Source organism: Mesoplodon mirus, assembly GCF_964341445.2.
Source record: "Mesoplodon mirus genome assembly, chromosome: 2".
In the NCBI taxonomy this organism is placed as follows: domain Eukaryota; kingdom Metazoa; phylum Chordata; class Mammalia; order Artiodactyla; family Ziphiidae; genus Mesoplodon; species Mesoplodon mirus.
This window is the reverse complement of record NC_138977.1, coordinates 192,012,031-192,031,757: the sequence shown is the minus strand read 5'-3', so window position 1 is coordinate 192,031,757 and position 19,727 is coordinate 192,012,031. Positions and strand designations below refer to the sequence as shown.

Genomic DNA, 19,727 nt, shown 5'->3' with positions numbered 1-19,727 from the left:
ATGACTCTAGTTTAAAAAAGACAAAAGAGGAAAAACAGAAATTATCTAAGACCAATAAATATAGCTGCAGAGAATTTACCCACAATGTTATTTTAAAAATAAACAAACAAATAAATACATATCTCCAGAAAAAAGGAGGGAAATAGTTATAGATGAACATAAAAGAGTAGCATATATAAAGGAACATAAAAATGGAAAAGACGAAAGAAAAGGCTTGGAGTGCGGGGCAATGTTTAGACTAAAAAAAGAACAATAAATAAGGTAGAATTCCATGAGTTAGACAGCTGTATAATGCTAGAGGTAGAAAAAAAGCAGGAACTCCTAAATCTCCTTTTCACTTCTATCTTCTCTGTCCAAGAAAATATTGCTCTGATTCAATAACTCAAGAGTGATGGGTACATGATATTTCTCTGGATTAAAAGCATTTTTTATTTGCAATTTAAGCAAGGCTATCTCTTAAAGAACATTTCTTAACAAATAGCTATCAACAAAAATCTCTGATATTCCATGATTATACATATTAGTAGAGAAGACAGTTAACAATAAATAATTCAAAACAGAAATAATACACCAAGCTCTTTATCACTGCTTCATTTGAATCTTGTAGTTGTAAAATTCAAATGGCAAGAGTGGCATAGCATTATAAAAATGGTCTGAAGAAACGGTACCACTAATTTGCTAATTTTCAAAAAGTTCACAAAAATCGTTAAGAAAAATAATAATAATAGGGTAGTATACACAAACAAACCAAGGAAAAATTTGTTAAGACCAATAAAGATCACCAAGTTGTTTAACCTCGACAAGAAATGCAATCAAAAATCAAATTACAACAAACAGTAAAAAGTTTTAAGTTTGATAATATTCAGTTCACCAAGATTGTGAGAGGGGAAAGACTCATACATGTTGGTGAGAATATAAAATGATACCATTTTTTAGTTTAAACCATGGACCCACTGGACCCACTGCAAAGAATTTACCTTAAGGATTATAAGTACTTGCAAAAGGACACCAAGATAAATGTGTGAAGCTTTTCATTAGAGCACTGTTTTCAATAGCAATAACTGGAAATACCCTAAAAAATGTATCTGGGAAGGCTCTTTATTGTGGTATGATCATAAAATGGAATAAAAGACAACCAATAAAAGAATCAATTATATCTCCACACCAATATGGAAAATTCCTAAGTATGTTAAATGAAAAAGGAATATGCAGTATGTTCTCATTTGTAATTCTTTAAAAAGTGAGTATAAGATGAAAACAATTTTTTTTAAAGAATATGTGAAACTTTTAATTGTAGATATCTTTGGGAAGACGGTCTGAGGATGGGACGTGTAAAATAGGAGAAATCTGTAGGGGATATTTGCCATCTCTAGGCTGCTGAGCATCCAAAACCATTCCATTTTGGAGAATTTCAAGAGATGAGAAGCAAATACACCCTTCCTTATCTTTCTCGCATCACATGTACAAGGTCTAAGATCAGTTAGGTCCTCGTGTTCTGAACACTGAATCCCAGGTAGTGAGAGCAAGGTGTGGAGGAGTCAGAGATTATTCAGAGAGATCTCCAGAGGAACTTAAAGTTTATGAGCACAGTCACCAATATCCAGTCATGGTGGCAGTATCTGGCACAGCAAATATCCAAGCAGCAATGTCCTCAGCATAGGATACTCTTATTATAACCTCTTGACTATGCCCTGCTTCTCTTAGCTTCTGAAAATCTTCAAAGCCTGGTGGTTCTCTAGCTATGAGCTATCTAATATTTTTCAAAAAATTGCCTTCTAATTAAGTTAAATTAGAGTTACTTTTTGTCATGTGCAACCAAGAACCCTGACTTCTTTCTTTTATTTTCCTATAGTTTTCTTCTTTTTTTTTTTTAATGAGGGTTGGTGAAATCATACACATACTTTTTTGTGTGCTCCCTTTAATATCTGAACTTTACTGTAATTTCTTATCTAGCACTGCGGGCAACAGTGAGACAGGCAGGAGAATAAACAATCTATTTAAAAGAAAACATCACAGCATTTTTTTTTTAAAGGAGGGAGGGTAAGTTCTCTCAAAGAACTTGAATATTACTTAGGGAAACATTCAGCATGACTGCCCCTCCCACTTCCTCCTCTCTCCTCCCAAGGATTTCATGCCCACAACTGGCTCATTGCCTTATAAGTTTGATACAATGGAAAGGCGGAAAAAAGCAAGAAAACAGCACTTTCCAAAGGGAAATGGGAAAATTTAACTGTGGATACTTGGAAAGTTGAGAATAAGAACTTAGACAAGAGCAGAGAGGTAATACCCTCAAAACTTAAAAAATCTTGAATTCAAATCTCTCTAATTTCTATACCTTATTTCAAATAATTTCAGATATATATAAAATCTGAATTCATTAAAGACAGTTGTGAGAATAAACACTGTCTTATTTTTTAAGTCTTTCCTTTCCTCAAAGAATTCCTATGAGATAGTTCTCAATAAGCTTCCAATGTGCAAAATTTTTAAAATTATTTTTGTCAAAATAATATATAAACATATATATTCCAAAAGATATAAAACGTTTGTAATAAAAAATTACTTGAGGGAAGATGGCAGAATAGGAAGCACTAGGAATGCATCTCCCCACCTAGACAAAAATTGTCCTGGCATAATCTGTCTGATGTAACTATTTTGGAACTCTGGAGTCTATTCAAAAGCTTGCAGCTTCCAGAAGAAGGCCTGGACAGGCCTGGACAGTAAATCACAATTAATTTCAATTTCAACTATTGGTGTGGTAGCAGCTATCCACCCCTCGTCCCCTCCCAGCAGGCAGCCATGGATGTATTCCTAGAGTAGCCTGATGGATCTTGTGGGACTTGTCCTCCAAATATCAGAGATCTGTGTCTTGATCCTTGACTGCTGCTTCTGATTACGATTATGGATGTGCAGACACAGAAGCGGCTGCCATTGTTGCAATCCCCAACAACTGAAATGGCTTCCAGGGGATTTAGAGATCCAGAGCCTATTTTTTTTCCCCTTTTCTTCTTTTGGGAGCCAGACATTTAAGAAGTATGACATCCATGAAAAGGATGAACACTAAGTCTTTCTGTGTAACATTAGTCTTCAACTCCTTTGGGTAAACAGCCAAAGGGGTGCATTGCTTGACTGTATGGAGTAGGTATGGTTTTGTAAGAAACCACCAACTGTTTCCCCAAAGTACTTGTACACAGTGTGCTGTGGAGTCTTCAATATACTGCCATATTGAATAGGAAGAGAGTTTCTGTATGCTACATACTGGATAATTCTACCTATACTACATTCTGGAAAAGTCAAACAGAAGCTTTACAGTGGAGACTGTAAAAACATCAGTGGTTGCCAGAGGCTGGGGAGAAAGAGGGATGAATAGGCAAAGCACAGACCACTTTTAGGGCAGTAAAACTACTCTGTATGATACTATAATAGTGGATATATATTTATAATGATAAATTTGTCCATAGCCACAGACTGTACAATACCAAGAGCAAGCCCTAATGTAAACTATGGACTTCACATGATAAAGATGTGTCAGTGTAGGTTCATCAATTAAAACAAACGTACCACTCTGGTTGGGGACATCGATAATGAAGAAGCTATGCATGAATAGCAGAGGGTATATGGGAAATCTCTGTACCTTCTGCTCAATATAGCTGCGAATGTAATATGGCTCTAAAAAATGAAGTCTATTAAAAAAAAAAAAACAACACTCCACAGCTAATATGATATGCTATGGTAAAAGACAAAGTTTTTCCTCTAAAGTAAATAACAGGGCAGGAGGCCTGTTTTCGCCACTTCCATCCAAACATAGTACTGAATGTTCAAGCCAAAGTAATTAGGCAAGAAGAAGAAAAAAAGGCATCCAAATTAGAAAGAAAGAAGTAAAATTATGTTTGCAGATGACATGATCTTATATATAGAAAACTTTTAAGATGCCACAAAAAAATTGTTAGAATAAACAAATTCATCAAAGTAGCAGCATACAAAATTAACATGCAAAAATCAGTTGCATTTTTATACAATAACAATGAACAATCCAAAAAGGAAAATTAAGAAAACAATTCTATTTACGATAGCATCAAAAAGAATAAAATATCTAGGAATTATCTTAAGCAAGGAGGTGAAATGCTTGTACACAAAAAGCTACAAAACACTGTTGAAAAAAAATTAAAGAAGACCTAAATAAACAGAAAGATATTGCATGTTCCTGGATTAGAAGACTTGATATCGTTAAGATTTCAATACCATACTAATGCAATTCCTAGCAAAATCTCAACAACTATTTTCTTTTGCATGAATAGAAAATTCCATCCTAAAATTCATATGGACTCTCACAGGACCCTAAATCGTCAAAACAACCTTGAAATAGAAGAACAACATTGTAGGACTCACAATTCCTGATTTCAAAATTTACTTTGTACAAAGCTACAATGTATGGTACTGGCATAAAGACAGACATACACCAATGGAATAGAATAGAGAGCTCAGAAATAAAACCTTGTATATATGGTCAAATGATTTTTGATTAGTGTGCCAAAATTATTCAATAGAGAAAGGAGAGTCTTTTCAATAAATGGTGCTGGGAAACGTGGATATCCACTTGCCAAAGCATTAAGTTGGACTTTTATCTTACATCATATACAAAAATTAACTCAAAATTGATCAAAGACCTAAATTAAAGACCTAAAACTACAAAACTCTTAAAAGGAAAGACAGGGGAAAAGCTCATGACATTGGATTTAGCAATGATTTCTTGGATGCAACACCAAAGACACAGGCAACGAAAAACAGATACACTGAACTGCATCAAAATTTGAAACTTTTATGTATCAAAGACAAAAGCAACATAGCAAAAAGGCAACCCATAGGATGGAAGAAAATATTTGCAAATCACATATCTAATAAAGGATTAATATCCAGAATATATAAAACTCAACCACAAAAAAACAAACCATCCAATACATGAACAGGCAAAGGACTTAAATAGATATATCTCCAAAGAAAATATAATAGTTGTGTCTCCAAAGAAGACACACAAATGGTCAATAAGCACATGAAAAGATGCTCAACATCATTTATCATTAAGGAAATGCAAATCAAAACTACAATGAGATACCACTTTACATCCATTAGGATGGCTATCATCCAAAAAAACCAACCAAACAAACAAAAAAAACCCCAGAAAGCCCAGAAAATACGTGTTGGCAACGAGAATGTGGAGAAATCGGAACATCTGTACATTGCTGGTAGGAATGTAAAATGATACAGCCACAGTAGAAAACAATATGATAGTTCCTCAAAAAAGTAAGCATGGAATGACCATTTGACCCAGCAATTCCACTTCTGGGTATATACCTAAACAAATTCAAAGCAGAGACTTGAACACATACTGGTACACCCATGTTCATACCAACATTATCTACAATAGTCAAAAGGTGGAAGCAACCCAAGTGTCCATCAACAGATGAATGGATAAATAGATTGTGGTATATACATACAATGACACATACCACAATATGGTGAACCTTAAAGACATTACAATAAGTGAAATAAGTCACAAAAAGATAAATATTAAATGACTTCACTTATGTAAGGTACCTAGAATGGTCAAACATACAGAAACAGAAAATACAACAGTGGTTTCCAGGGGCTGGGAGTAGGGGGAATGGGGAGTTACTGTTTAAAGAGTACAACATTTCAGTATGGAATGATAAAATAGTTTTAGAGATGGATAGTGGTGATAGTTGCACAAGGATGTGAATATACTTAATGTTACTGAAACTGTACACTTAAAAATGGTTAAAATGAAATTACTTTGTATATATTATACCACAATAAAAAAATTACTCATCTCCATCTCTTTTCATCCTCAAACCCATATTTTTCCCCCCAAAACAACTACCCTCAAGTACTGGAATTCCTTTTCCTGGTATTTAATTCAGCATTTCTATATAATATACGTAATAATGCTTTTTGTAGATTTATCAATTACCTGCATATTTTCTGCCATGTTAGAGGAGGCTTACAAAACCAGTAGTACCCCCAACACAAATATTTCACTTCTCTTAATCCCCTTCAAATGGTAACATCACAATTTTGGGTTAAATAAATCAACAGATATTAAATTTAAATTTCTTCCTGTTTCTAACTCACCTAATTTCCTAAGACTCTATTATATTTTCTCCCAAATACTTCAATATCCACATATAATTTATTTCCCTGAAGCCCTCTGTCCTACTGCTCTAATCACTACTGGTTACTCTTCAGCTTTGTGGCACCGTTGTCACCCTGGGACTTTCCTTTGTTGTTTCTCAGTTGTATTCTCTGCTTATCGAAGCCCTTTTCTTTTCTTTCATGGTTTATTTCCCTGTTTTGCTAGGGAACATCTTCTAATAATCTCCTAAGATATGTTACAAGGACAAATTGTTTTTAGTCCTTGAGTGTCTTTTTTTTCCTACTCTTGCACTTGATTGATGGTTTGGCTAGATACAGAATTCTAGGCTGACTGTAGAACATTTGAAGTGCTGTTCCTCCATCTTCTATCTTTAATTCTACTGCTGAGAAGTTAGATGCCACTGATATTCCTAATCCTTTCTAAATGATCCTGAAATCTTTTGAGAAATTCTCATTATTCTTGGTATTTTTAATTTCAAAATAATTTGTCTTGTATTGGCCTGTTTCCACTTGTTGTGCTTGGCACTATATAGATCTTTTCAATCTGGAGACTCAAATCCTAAAGAAACGTCTGGTATACCAGAAACGATTTTCTTTGATGATTTCCCACACTGTGTGGGGACCACCACTGTGTTAGGCCAAACAAAGGACATCAACAAGCTAGATGAGCCCAAGAGTTTACAGTTTTTGTCCTCTGATATACAGGATTCTATGGTTATTAAGGAAATCAGCTTTGGAATCTGACAGACCTGGACTCAATCCTCAGCCTCAGTTCTTACCAGCTGTGGCACTTGGGGAAGTTAGCTTCTTTTAAACCATCTATGAAATGGGGATCACTTTATTGTAGCAATTTAATAAGATGACTCATGTAAACTGCTTATACAACAGTAACACATGTATATAATAAATGTAAATAAATGTTACCTATTATTAAAATATCAAAAATTGAATTGGTGCAGATAATTTAATCATTGTCAAATCCTTCATGGCTTCACTATTTGTAAAGAATAAGACTAATAGGGCTTCCCTGGTGGCGCAGTGGTTGAGAGTCCACCTGCCGATGCAGGGGACACGGGTTCGTGCCCCGGTCCGGGAAGATCCCACACGCGTGGAGCAGCTGGGCCCGTGAGCCATGGCCGCTGAGCCTGCGCGTCTGGAGCCTGTGCTCCGCAACGGGAGAAACCACAACACTGAGAGGCCAGTGTACCGCCAAAAAAAAAAAAAAAGACTAACAAAAGAAATGGGAGGCAGCAAATGGGGACAGGGTTTTATTCTGGGGTGATAAAAAATGTTTTGGAACTTGACAAAGGTGGTGGTTGCAAAACATTGTGAGGGTACTAAATGTAAGTGAATTGTATGCTTTAAAGTGGTTAATTTTATGTTATGGGATTTACACCTCAATAAAAAAAAGGAAGCAGGAAACAGAGAGGCAATATGAGGGAAGAAGTCGAAAGCTGCTGGAAAGGGAGAGGGAATTGATATCCTTTCCTCTAAATTATTTTGAAGCTTTCCTCTAAGTAATCTCTTTTCAACTCTTTTTAACTGAACAACCAATAATGGTAATGCTGAGATGACAAACACCTTTTTTATTGAAAATCAACATACAATTAAGGTTGATTGAGAGATCAGCATGTGATTAAGAGAATATTTGAAAATTTTCTTCGGGAAGAAAATGTATAAAACAGGAAAGGGGAAGATGGACTTTTGAATCTATAATACAGCTACTTATATATGGGTAAAAAAGCTGATAGTATACAAGACAATGAGTAAAGGCTTTTTTCAAAAATCACTATATATCAGGAGACTGAGCTCTAAGCATTTCCTCATAATAAATACAGAAATCTTCCCACATCTAAAATCTTTCCAGTAAAAGAGGAGGAAGTAAATTATTTCCTACTGACAAACTAGAGGAAAATATTGTTATATACATCTTTTTTCATTTTCAACATTTCCCAAATTGTGCTCCATGGAACACTATTAGCACTAGAGAGATGCTATTTACTACACTACAAAAGAAAAGAGAGAGGGAGAAGGGAGAAAGGAGGGAGAGGAAGAGAAATGGAAAGAAAAGAAAAGAAAAAGGAAAGTAACATTAAAATTTCACTCTTGGAATGAGTAATAGCACATTAAAGGTTCTGCAGTAAGAAAGCCAGTTCACCTCTATTAAACCTAAACTTTCCTGATTTATTAGGTACAGAACAGTTCTCAAGCTATGTCTGTTAAACATATGAAGCATCAATTTGTTAAAGATTGCCTAGAGTTATACCAGATAACATGTAAATTAGATAACTTCAATATTAGCCTGAGGGATAAGATTAATACACACACACACACACACACACACACACAAGATTAATATACATATCAAAGAATAATCAATCACCTGAATAAAACATTGTTTCATATTACCAGCTGGTCACAGCAAGAGTTTAGTGGCAAGAAAAAAAGGGGAGAGAAGGCAGTATTAAGAAGAAAAAAAAATCTGGGAAGAGCTAGTTCTTCAACTTCCCTTCTATGAAATGACCCTGTCCTGCCCTGTCAATTCTTATCGCTTATTAAAGAAAACATCTGCAGTTAAGATAGTAAGAAATTTCAACTTGGTTCACTTTTTCACCTCTCTCTTTTTATTTTTTACATTAAATTCCTGATCCCAGGGGGTAACTTCAAAAGGAGAAGTTAAATATTTGTCACAGAAGTATTACTTTGAGTACCTCAAGTATAAAATCTCATGTTGTTATAATAAACCATATCCCTAAACGGTTAAATAATTTAAGCATGAAGATATTTGTAATTTGATTTTATTTTACTCAAAGCAATGATGTACAGCAACAACCAAGTCTGAATTCTGTACAATATTTCCTGCTTGGGGAGAAAATCATAGGGAAAATATGGAATTAGAGAAGAAAAGGTAATTTTAAGTATTCTTTAGACATCCCAATGTCTATATCCCAGTGTTTTCTTTTTGTTAACAGAAAAGATATAAGAAAATAAAGACATTTTTCACTGAGATGTTATCATCTTTGAACCAAAAAGGAATCATTACTGATTAGTACTAGTGTCTCCAATATAGTGTAAGCCATTCAAGGAAATCAATTATTTAGGAACTAGAGACAGTCATTTCCATGGAGAGGTTAATCCTAACACGCAATCTACTTAGGAATTATTTATTTTCATTTTACTTCATAGGAAAAACTACATCTTCCTTCCTGGTCACTGTTCATCCTTTCTCATAAACTAAGGGGGGCGGGTAACTGAGGCCAACAAAGACTTACTGGCCATTTATCCACCAATCCAAAACAAACAAACAAAAACAAAACAAGCACAGCATAGCTATTATGTTCAGTTGATAATTTTTCATTTTTATGTGTTATTACCATTATCACTGGGGTGATAAGATCAGTTGGCTAAAGTAACCACTGGCTAAATAACAATCCATACACATAAAACTTTTTTCAAGAGTGACATTTGAAAAAGTCAAAAGCTAGATAAAATAAACTTTAAAGAAGATAGAATAAATTTCAACCTTTGTTCCTGATTACAAGCTAAATGTGTGAATCTTAATTCAGAGGCATAAAGGCAGAGGTTATGAAGTCAGAAGATGACAGATCAAAATACTTCCCAGCATAGTAGTTGCTTGATGACGTTATTACAACCTAAGATCCGATAATCATACCTACAGAACCAGAAACTGGACTTTATCAGTAACCTGAAACATGATCAATCAGCCTCAGTAAATTCAGTCAAAAGAGACTAATTCACATTCAGAAGAGAACAATGTAAAAATTAGGATAATTTATCACAAGGATATCCTTACAGTGATCAGAAAACACGTCCTCTGCTCAGAGTACTCATACTCCTTTTCAGTGTAAGTATTAATCTGACTTGGTTGAATACAGAATTATAGTAATATGAAGTAGACAGATTTCAGAGATGTTTCATCTAGGCCATAAAGAGGCCTGATAAACACTCCTGCACCACAGCAGCAAACACATGTTGGATGACTGCACTCATTTCCCAGATTCTCCATCTCGAGTCAAACTTTACCTCTCTTATTCTTTTTTCTATCATTCACTGCATTTTCTGTAGATGGGTATTATCAGTGACTAAGCCATATCAAGCTGTTGCTCCCATGGATCTGCGATATTAAACCTTCTTCCACTGTGTCCTGCCCAACTATGAGAAGGCAAATTCATTTCCTATTTTCAAGTTCTTAAATAGTTCCTTTGACAGCCTCATGTACCATCTATAACCGTAACAGAAACTACAAAGAACGCTGGGAGTTTTTTGTAGATACTGAAATTTAATTCTGAACACATTACAAAAATCCAATTGGATACAACTCAATACTGCAAAAATGTAAATATACTCTGGCTCAAAGCAAATTGCTAAAAATTAACCACTTAGTAAAACAACTATGGCTAACTCATGTGAGAGTACAGACAGTCTTATATACTAAGACAACTATTTAAGGATTCTACATTTGCAAAAAGCTTTACAAAGTGTTTTCCTGCACATTATAACATTTAATTCTCATAACCACCAAATATTTAAATTGAAAGTCTCCAAAAAAGATACTTCTGAGAGTACAGGGAATAATCCAAAATTTTAACTTTTAAAAGCCAATTAAAGTTCCTACTGACATTTTACAGTTAATTTATTTATACACATATTTTTTGCTCTGAAATTAGAAAACATATTGACTATTTACATAGCAGACATAAAATATATTATGTACTCTTAGGTCATAAATGTATTTAAAATTATTTAAATGAGCCTTGAGAACTACTGTTCAGAACTGAATGATAATTACACTTAGAAAATTATGCAAAATTGTAACGCAAACACTTAGGCTTTGGTATGCCCAGCAACTCCTTTCTAGATCCCCTGTACCAAATACTTCTTCAGGTCCTTGGTACACTTATGCCCCATTATAAACTGCTCTATGTAAAATTACATGGTACCAGGTACCTACACCTTAGCATAAATAAATTTAAGTGAATAAATCCACTCAGGATTTTAAGGATAACACCCAATTGTGAAATAAAAGACAAAAATCACAGTGTAATGGAATCCAGACATTAAACTGGTGAGGGGCATTTTATGGAGTCCATGAAATCATATCACATACACCTGATTATGTAAAAGGTCAGTTCTTATCAAATGAGTTTTATCCCATTGAGGCCAAGTTGGTACGTGAAGCAAGAAAAAAGCAGTTATAGGTCACCAACATAATAAAAATAAAGTTTACATCACAATGTACATCTTTTTCTGTGGTTTAGAAATCTTTTCTAAATGAAAATACAACACGAATATACATCAATATTTGAAACAGAAAATTAAAGAGTTCTTACCTTACTACATCATCAATATTGTTCCTGTATACGCCTTCAAGTCTTTCTGCAGGAAACCCCATAGCAATAATGTTTGGATAAATATCTGAGTACTTAAGTTAAGGAAATATGCAACAATGCAAATTACAGGTACACATTTTAAAACATTAGCTGACTGAAATACACAACAATGCAAACTACATGTACATGTTTTAAAACATTAGCTGATTATAAAAAGAAGCTCTCCCCACTACAAGCTACGCTAATAAAAGATTGTCAAATGTATTTACTTATAAGCCATTATGTGTAATTAAGAAATACAGGTAATTAAGAAATACCGACCCCAAAAAAGACCCTCAAAACAATTATATGACAAAACAATTTTTAAATCCTTCTACTCAATATATTTAGAATGCACCTAAGGTAAAAGGTAACTTCCATATTTACAGTCCTAAAGTATCGGGACAAAACCCAAAACTCAAAATAAAAACAAAACAAAAAACAGCTGTACAACTTCTCATTTTTCATGGTTGTAAAAGGTACTACAGTATAGAGAAAAGTAGATACAATTAAGAGTTAGAAAGTCAGATTTAAGAACTGGTTATGCCTCTAATCAGTTGTATAAATTGGACAACTCAACCTTTCCTATTCTACACAACAGTTAGGTTGAGAAGACCACTATGATCTCTTCTAGCCCTTGGTATTTATGACTTGATAATGCTGAATTGAGGTAGAAACTTATTCTCATTTCCAAACAAGGTAATCAATATTTAGCATGCCCATTCTATTAACTTATGTTATATACTACAGTTGCATAAAACAAACTTCTACCCTCAAAAATTTGTATCAGATTAACCATAAAAAAGCACCAATAATCTACATTTCTATGCATTTTGTCCATCATACTAGCTCTCATTTCTTGAGCTCTATCAACCCTCTCTAATCTCATGATTTTCTGACACAGAAACCAGCCAAGCTAATCTGCCTTAAGCCACTCAAGACCATCTCTAAAGCTCTATGCCCACCTACTTGGACCCATTCATCTTCCAAATACAATTCAAAATTCACCAAATCCAGTGCCCTTTTAAAGATCTTTTTTCTTTATTTATTGAGCCTTATTTCAGTATTATTTTCAATCTAAAAATAACTATTAAATTACTAAAAGCTTTCATTTTGATATATCATTATAATTTAAGAAAAGATTATATTACTATATGTTCTACCTTTATGATTACTAGTACTGCTTGGACAGATCTACAGAATATTTTAAGAAAAAAATGTGCACAACAGAGTATATAGTATGTTACCTTTTGTATAAAAGAGATATTTTATAAAAGAAATATTTACACATATTTTTGTTTGAATTTGAACCCCCCCACACACACACACAGATAACTGAGAAACTAACAAAAATGGCTGCTTCATAGAGAAGGGGAGGGGAAAGAGGGAAGCACACATTGAAACAAATAAATCTGATTAAATATCAAATTGGTAACCAGGAGAAAGGATTTATTTCAAGGGTTATTTGGACACTAATTTTACTGTACTTCTGGGCAGGAAGTATTCTAAGAAGGAAGAGAGCAACAAAGAAATTTTAAACTTCTTCCAATAGTTTATTTCTAATAATATCAGTATTGATACCTTCAAATTTTTTCCTTATATTATAGGAAAAAACAATGAAGTTATGTTAATGACTTGAAGATTCATGATTATTACTGTAAGAGAAAAGAGATACCATTATAAAATCAAGAACTCAAGTAATAACTGAAAATATTAACGTGAACTCATGTTTGTAGAACTCTATATTGTTTAGGTCTTTTCAAAGAAATGGCCTAAAAGTATGTCACCTTAGCAATAGTAAACACTTCTAGAACCCGATTTCATCCCTAATATCATAATACACTAAAGGGTACCAACTCCTTGGAAAACTGGTTGATGTCAGATCTGGGGCAGGGAAGGTACAAGGTAAGCCTGGGATATCTTTCTGTGCCAAAAAGCAGGAAGGCATACAGAGATTAGTGGTCTATATCAAACAGACAAAGGAGCTAGCATGAAGGATATCACAATGGCTAAATGTGTGACAAACTGAGTATCAAAGAAAAAATTTAAATGGTAGTAAATTAAAGAATCCTGAATAAAATGAAAATCCGTGAGTCTATAAAGATACTCAAAACAGAAAAAGTTAGAGCAACTAAACAAAAAATTATTTTCATTTATAACTTTTGATAAAAGTGGCTATTGGAATAGTTCTTTACTTTGAAATTGGTGAAGGGGGAGATTAAGGATTTATCCTACTTTTCCTGTAGGAACTCTATTTCAGGGAGAGCAAATAACTCCATTTCATAAAGCAAACGCAACAGAAAATACCAGTTAATAAACATAAAAAGACAGAATTAGGAAAATCAAACTTTGCAAGCCCTAATAAAATTACTGATTTAGGCAAGGATCAACAAATGGTGCTAAACCAATAGGTGAGTGGATAATGAGGAACTGAACTTCCGTACAGAGCCAGAGTAACACTGCACAAAATATCTTCCAATGTAAGAAGACAAATATAATTGAATAATGGGCAGAAAAGACTGTCATCACCCAATTTCAGTGGTCAATCTCAGCATTACCAAGGAAATTAAGTAGAGATCACATAACTTTTGATGTGCTGCAATATGAAGAACACAGCATCATCTATGATAGCCAAATCATCTTCAACCTGCAAATCCACCAAGCACTTAGAGATATAAATTTTAACTTAGAGACACTATATGAGATAGAACAAGCTAAATGACATTATGAGCATAAACTGGACAAATTCAAAAGGTCTGCAGGACATGATGCAGTCTCTGTCAAATTATCTTTTTAAAAAGTCAAATACCATTTTAAAAGGGGAGGAGGAGAGGGATGGGTAGCTATCCTTGATTTAGAAAGACATAAGGGTTCTAACAGTCAAGTTCACTGGTACAATCCTGTTCTGGTTACTGTTTTAGACAAACCAGCCATTAACGACATTTTTAGAAATTTTAATATGATCCGAGGATTGGCTGAGATGAAAATTTACAGAAATGGAATAGTAGACATTATTGACTGAAAAAAAGGTTTCAAGAGAGAAGGTACAGTGTGACACCATTTTGATAAAAGAAAACATATACAGTATACCTGTATACTTAATTAAATTAAAATATGTAGACAAAAAGATTACAACTAAAGTACTAAAAGTAATAATCTCTAGATTGTAAGAACATATATTTTTTCTCATTTTTGCTTTTTTTTTGCAGTACGTGGGCCTCTCACTGTTGTGGCCCCTCCCGTTGAGGAGCACAGGCTCTGGACGCACAGGCTCAGCGGCCATGGCTCACGGGCCCAGCCGCTTCACTGCATGTGGGATCTTCCCGGACCGGGGCACGAACCTGTGTCCCCTGCATAAGCAGGTGGACTCTCAACCACTGCGCCACCAGGGAAGCCCCATTTTTGCTTGTTTTGTGTTCTGTATTTTTGGTATGATGCACCTGTACTATTTCTATAATGGGTTTTAAAAATTATGTTTGTTTTATAATTATCTCCAAATCTATTTACTAGGTGTCTTGACAACATACTCTCTTGCCCTATATGACTTACAATCAGCTTTGTATGTAGTTTTTAAAAATGCTGAATTTCTTTAAAAAAAAAAGTATAATAATAAAAGTATCTAAGACTTAAATAGCTTTTACTATGGGCCAGGAACAATTTTTGTCACTTTAAGAATACATAAATTCACCCTCAACCTCAAAGGGTTCTTCTACTATAAAGACTCCAAAAGAAAACCATTAGGATTAACATTTTTAACATCACGATTATTAGCTGTCATCTATTATTCTCACATAAGAAAGTAGCCCCACTTAAAAATGTAGCTCTTATTTAACTATCAAAATGTTTTAGCATATTGTGTACACACACACACACACACACACACACACACACCACCACCCCACCCCCACCAGAACAGGGCTTCCCTGGTGGCGTAGTGGTTGAGAGTCCGCCCGCCGATGCAGGGGACGTGGGTCCGTGCCCCGGTCCAGGAAGATCCCACATGCCGTGGAGTGGCTGGGCCCATGAGCCATAGTCGCTGAGCCTGCGTGTCCGGAGGCTGTGCTCCGCAACGGGAGAGGCCACAACAGTGAGAGGCCCGCGTACCACACACACACACACACACAAAACAGAACAGAGGCTCAAATCAAGCCTAAGCAGTACAATTCCTGAAAATGAATCTTTACTTTTTAACTCTGTCTTATAGAGTAGAAACATAAGAAAATGGGAAATAGCAGTCAAGAAAATGAGGCAGCAGTAGGGAACCCAAAGCAGTGGCAGCTGCCACAAATCTGGAATTCTTACCTCAAAAATTATAAAGACATTTTAGTAAAAAATATAAACTGAAATAATGCCAAGTTTTTCTGAGCAATGCAACAGAAAATTTTTTATGTAAAAAAAAATTTATTACTACTAACAAACTTACCTAACCATTAATTTCTGTGAGAATGTTAGTAAGATTCTAGCCTTACAGAAAAGCATAGAAGTGGGGGGAAGGATAAATTAGGAATTTGGGATTAACAGATACACACTACTATATATAAAATAGATAAACAACAAGGACCTACTGCACAGCACAGGGAATCATATTCAACACCTTGAATAACCTATAATGGAAAAGAATATATATATTCTTATAATCATATATATATAAAACCGAATCACTTTGCTGTACTCCTGAAACACTGTACTTCAATAAATTTAAAAAGAAAGAAAAGCATAGAAATATAAAGCCCCTTGAAATGCAGTCGTTTTAACAAGGACTAAACTCAAATTTATCCTTGTACTATGAATACTAACTAATAAAGTAAATAAGGTTGCAAAGGGCTTGGTTAACTTACTTAAGAAAAATACTTAACAGTAACTACACATAACTGGGGATGTTATATACTCATTAAAGTAAATTCAGTCAGCCCCCTCCTTTATTTACTTAATTAGGAGGGGGCCGACTGAATTTACAGATTTCCAAAACTGATGTCAGCAACTAATAATAATGTCCAAACACATTTTGAACATTCAAAAACACATTGAACATTGTGCAAGGGGCACTGAGAACATAAGACTAAGTAAGCAAAGATTACAGCACTCTAGGAGTTCCTATTCTATCAGGGAAGACAGACACACAGACATACAACTGTGCCAAAGGCCCCACTATGTATACATAAGATCAAGATATTTTAAGAGCTAGAGAAAGAGGGATTAATTCTGTAGAGGCAGACATACAGCTTCACAAAGTAGGTAGTAGTATGTTAGATAATCCTTAAGAAATAGGTCATACACCAGTAAACAGAAGAAGAACAATTACAACATTTCAAACAGAGGGTAGAGCAGATACATGGAAATACATAAAATATCCAGAAAAAGTGAGCAGTCCAGTATAGCTCACATGCAAAGCTTTATGGAGAAGGTGGCAGGACTGACAGAAGATTAGGTCTGGTTTTAAGGATGCTGTGACAGGAAGTTCAATTCAATCAGACAGATAAGGAGTCAAAGGCCAGGATCAACATGGGAGTTTCTTGCAGAGCAACAATCCAATCCTTCCTTTAAATAGAATCTAGGAATTTAGCCTTCTTAAGGTTTCATTTTTCCTCAGACTCCCAACATCCTTATTCATACAGTTTGAGATTTTACCCAACACTTTGGCATCCATCATAAATTAGAAAAACAGAGAACATGTCCCAGACAGTATGCCAAATACATTCTCACTTAATCCTAACAATCCTATGAAGTAACATTACCACTTCATAGATGATGAAACTGAGGGTCAAAAAGATTGGTCCCAAAGCCAGCAAGTAGTTAGTTACAATTCAAACCCATTATGTACGTAACTCTAAAGCCGAAGCTTTTTGTACCATTCTGCCTCAAAAGATTAAGATTTTCTATACTTCCAAATCAATAATAAAAATATAAAATTTTCAAAGGAAGCAGATTCAAATGAAAGTAATTTACTAATCACACGTTAAAACTAAAAAACTTCTAAAAATACAAAAATCTACTGGTATTTCCAAAACTGATGTCAGCAACTTATGAATGCTCAATTTTGAGGCAAACATTTCTCATGCCAAGAAGTATGTCAATAAATAAAACCTTTCTAACATATGATTTTTTTTGCTTCCCATTAAAATTTTTATGACATACTTTTTAGACAATTTAAACCAAATAGGAATAACTGGGGGGGGGAAATATATATATATGACTTCTAATACAGAATAGACTTAACTTGCACTTACTGGATATTATTTTGAATAATAAGTAGAGTGGGCTAATAAAAGTACCTATCATATATGGGTGTTATAAAGATTACATGATTTAATATATGAACAATGCCTAGAACACAGTGATGTCTATGAAATGAACAAATGGTATAGCCACAGATATTAAGAGCCCACCGCTATTTGGTTGGTTTTCAATGACAATGACTTGTTGAATAACCTAACCCTTCTAAAGAACATCAAAACCCAACAGAATCTTTAACTCTTTAAAATCTTTACTATATCAATTTGCCTTTTTATTTAACTTAAGAACATGTGCAAAATATAACTCCGAAAGGAAAAAAAAAAGCCTTCTTTCCCCACATCAGTGGCTCCTGCACATGCAATAAGGAGAGAGTAAGAAATGCATACATGGTACTATCTTGCCTAGGTTGGATGCCACCATAGCTACAGGAGATCTGATATACACTGGACAGTCTTTCCCCACTCCCCCCTCCTTCAAGTAAACATGTTAAAATGTGTTTTGTTTTCCTTTAATTGAGGTATAATTTACATACAATTAAATACACAGATCTTAAGTGACTGGTTTATGAGTTCTGATAATTTATATATATACAGTATATCATGTTTGATTCAAGTGCTACAACAATCCCTTCACACCACAGAACACTGTCCAAAGAAAATAATGAATAAATAAGTTAAGTTTTAAAATCTGTGCACAGAAGTTGATTCAACCCATAATATAAATGACCTATTATAAAATAATGTGGCTACTATGAGTTAAATAATTTTTATTGGCTGTTCTAAGCATCCAAGCATAACTTAAAACACTAAAAATATGTTCGAAGTTACCTCTAATTAACAAAACATCTTTCAAAAAACTTGTGACTTGAGATCTCATGAGTCTACCTTATCTCAGAAATTTATTTGAGCCTAAATTAATGGGGTTTAAACTATAAATTTACCTTGAATTTTCAAGTAGACGATAACAACCAAAAATAGCTCCCTAAGATACTTTGTTTTACTACTTTCCATTCTATTGCACATTTTATTAAAATGACAAGGGAGGGGAAAAAATAGCTCCCTAAGCTTTATTTTATAACAATGTGTTCCTGACACAGAGTGAATCTTATTTTAAATATGATAATTACTGGGGGCTTCCCTGATGGTGCAGTGGTTAAGAATCTGCCTGCTAATGCAAGGGACACAGGTTTGAGCCCTGGCCCGGGAAGATCCCACATGCCACGGAGCAACTAAGCCCGTGCGCCACAACTACTGAGCCTGAGCTCTAGAGCCCACAAGCCACAACTACTGAGCCCACGTGCCACAACTACTGAAGCCTGTGTGCCTAGAGCCCGTGCTCTGCAACAAGAGAAGCCACGACAATGAGAAGCCCTCTCACCACACCTAGAGAAAGCCCACGCGCAGCAACGAAGACCCAACACAGCCAAAAATTAATTAATTAAAAATAAATAAATAGGATAATTACTAACAGTAAAGCAGTTCTGAAAAGTTTCTCTGTAGTACTCTGTATAGTATACAAATATACTTATCCCTTAACTTATAAACTGAAGTGCAGTGCTCGTATACAAACCAATAATTACTTATTTTTCCTGCCATAATTATTTTAAGGAAAATTATTTCCAGACCACATAAAAGCTATTTTTAGAATTCTAGTTAACTGAAAGTTGTACAATGTGAAGCTATAGCATACGTGGAACATGACAGGTCAAATAAAAAGTGACATGCAGATTTTAGAGAGGTAGTGATCAAAAAGTTTCAAAAAGCAAATCACAAGTTGCCTGGCTCACAAGAGGAACACTGAGCTAAACTGGCAGTGGGAGTAAAGGAATAAAGTCAGACTAACAAGAGAAGACAACAAGAATCAAAAGCACGTTAGCAAATACCAGGACATCACCATTTAATTTCATTTTCGAGGAATTTCTGGAGCTTTTCCCCT

At 34.6% G+C, this 19,727-nt stretch overlaps 1 protein-coding gene across 1 annotated transcript in view; it reads right to left on the bottom strand.

Annotated features, from left to right (window-relative positions):
• The window catches only part of PTEN (phosphatase and tensin homolog), a gene marked incomplete at its 5' end in the record, with an annotated part of 94,482 nt that overhangs the window by 56,413 nt on the left and 18,342 nt on the right, over positions 1-19,727 (bottom strand). Inside the window, one exon of the mRNA XM_082643582.1 lies at positions 11,520-11,604. Within this exon, the coding sequence (XP_082499708.1) occupies positions 11,520-11,604 (85 nt within the window). The remainder of the gene's footprint in view (positions 1-11,519; positions 11,605-19,727) is intronic.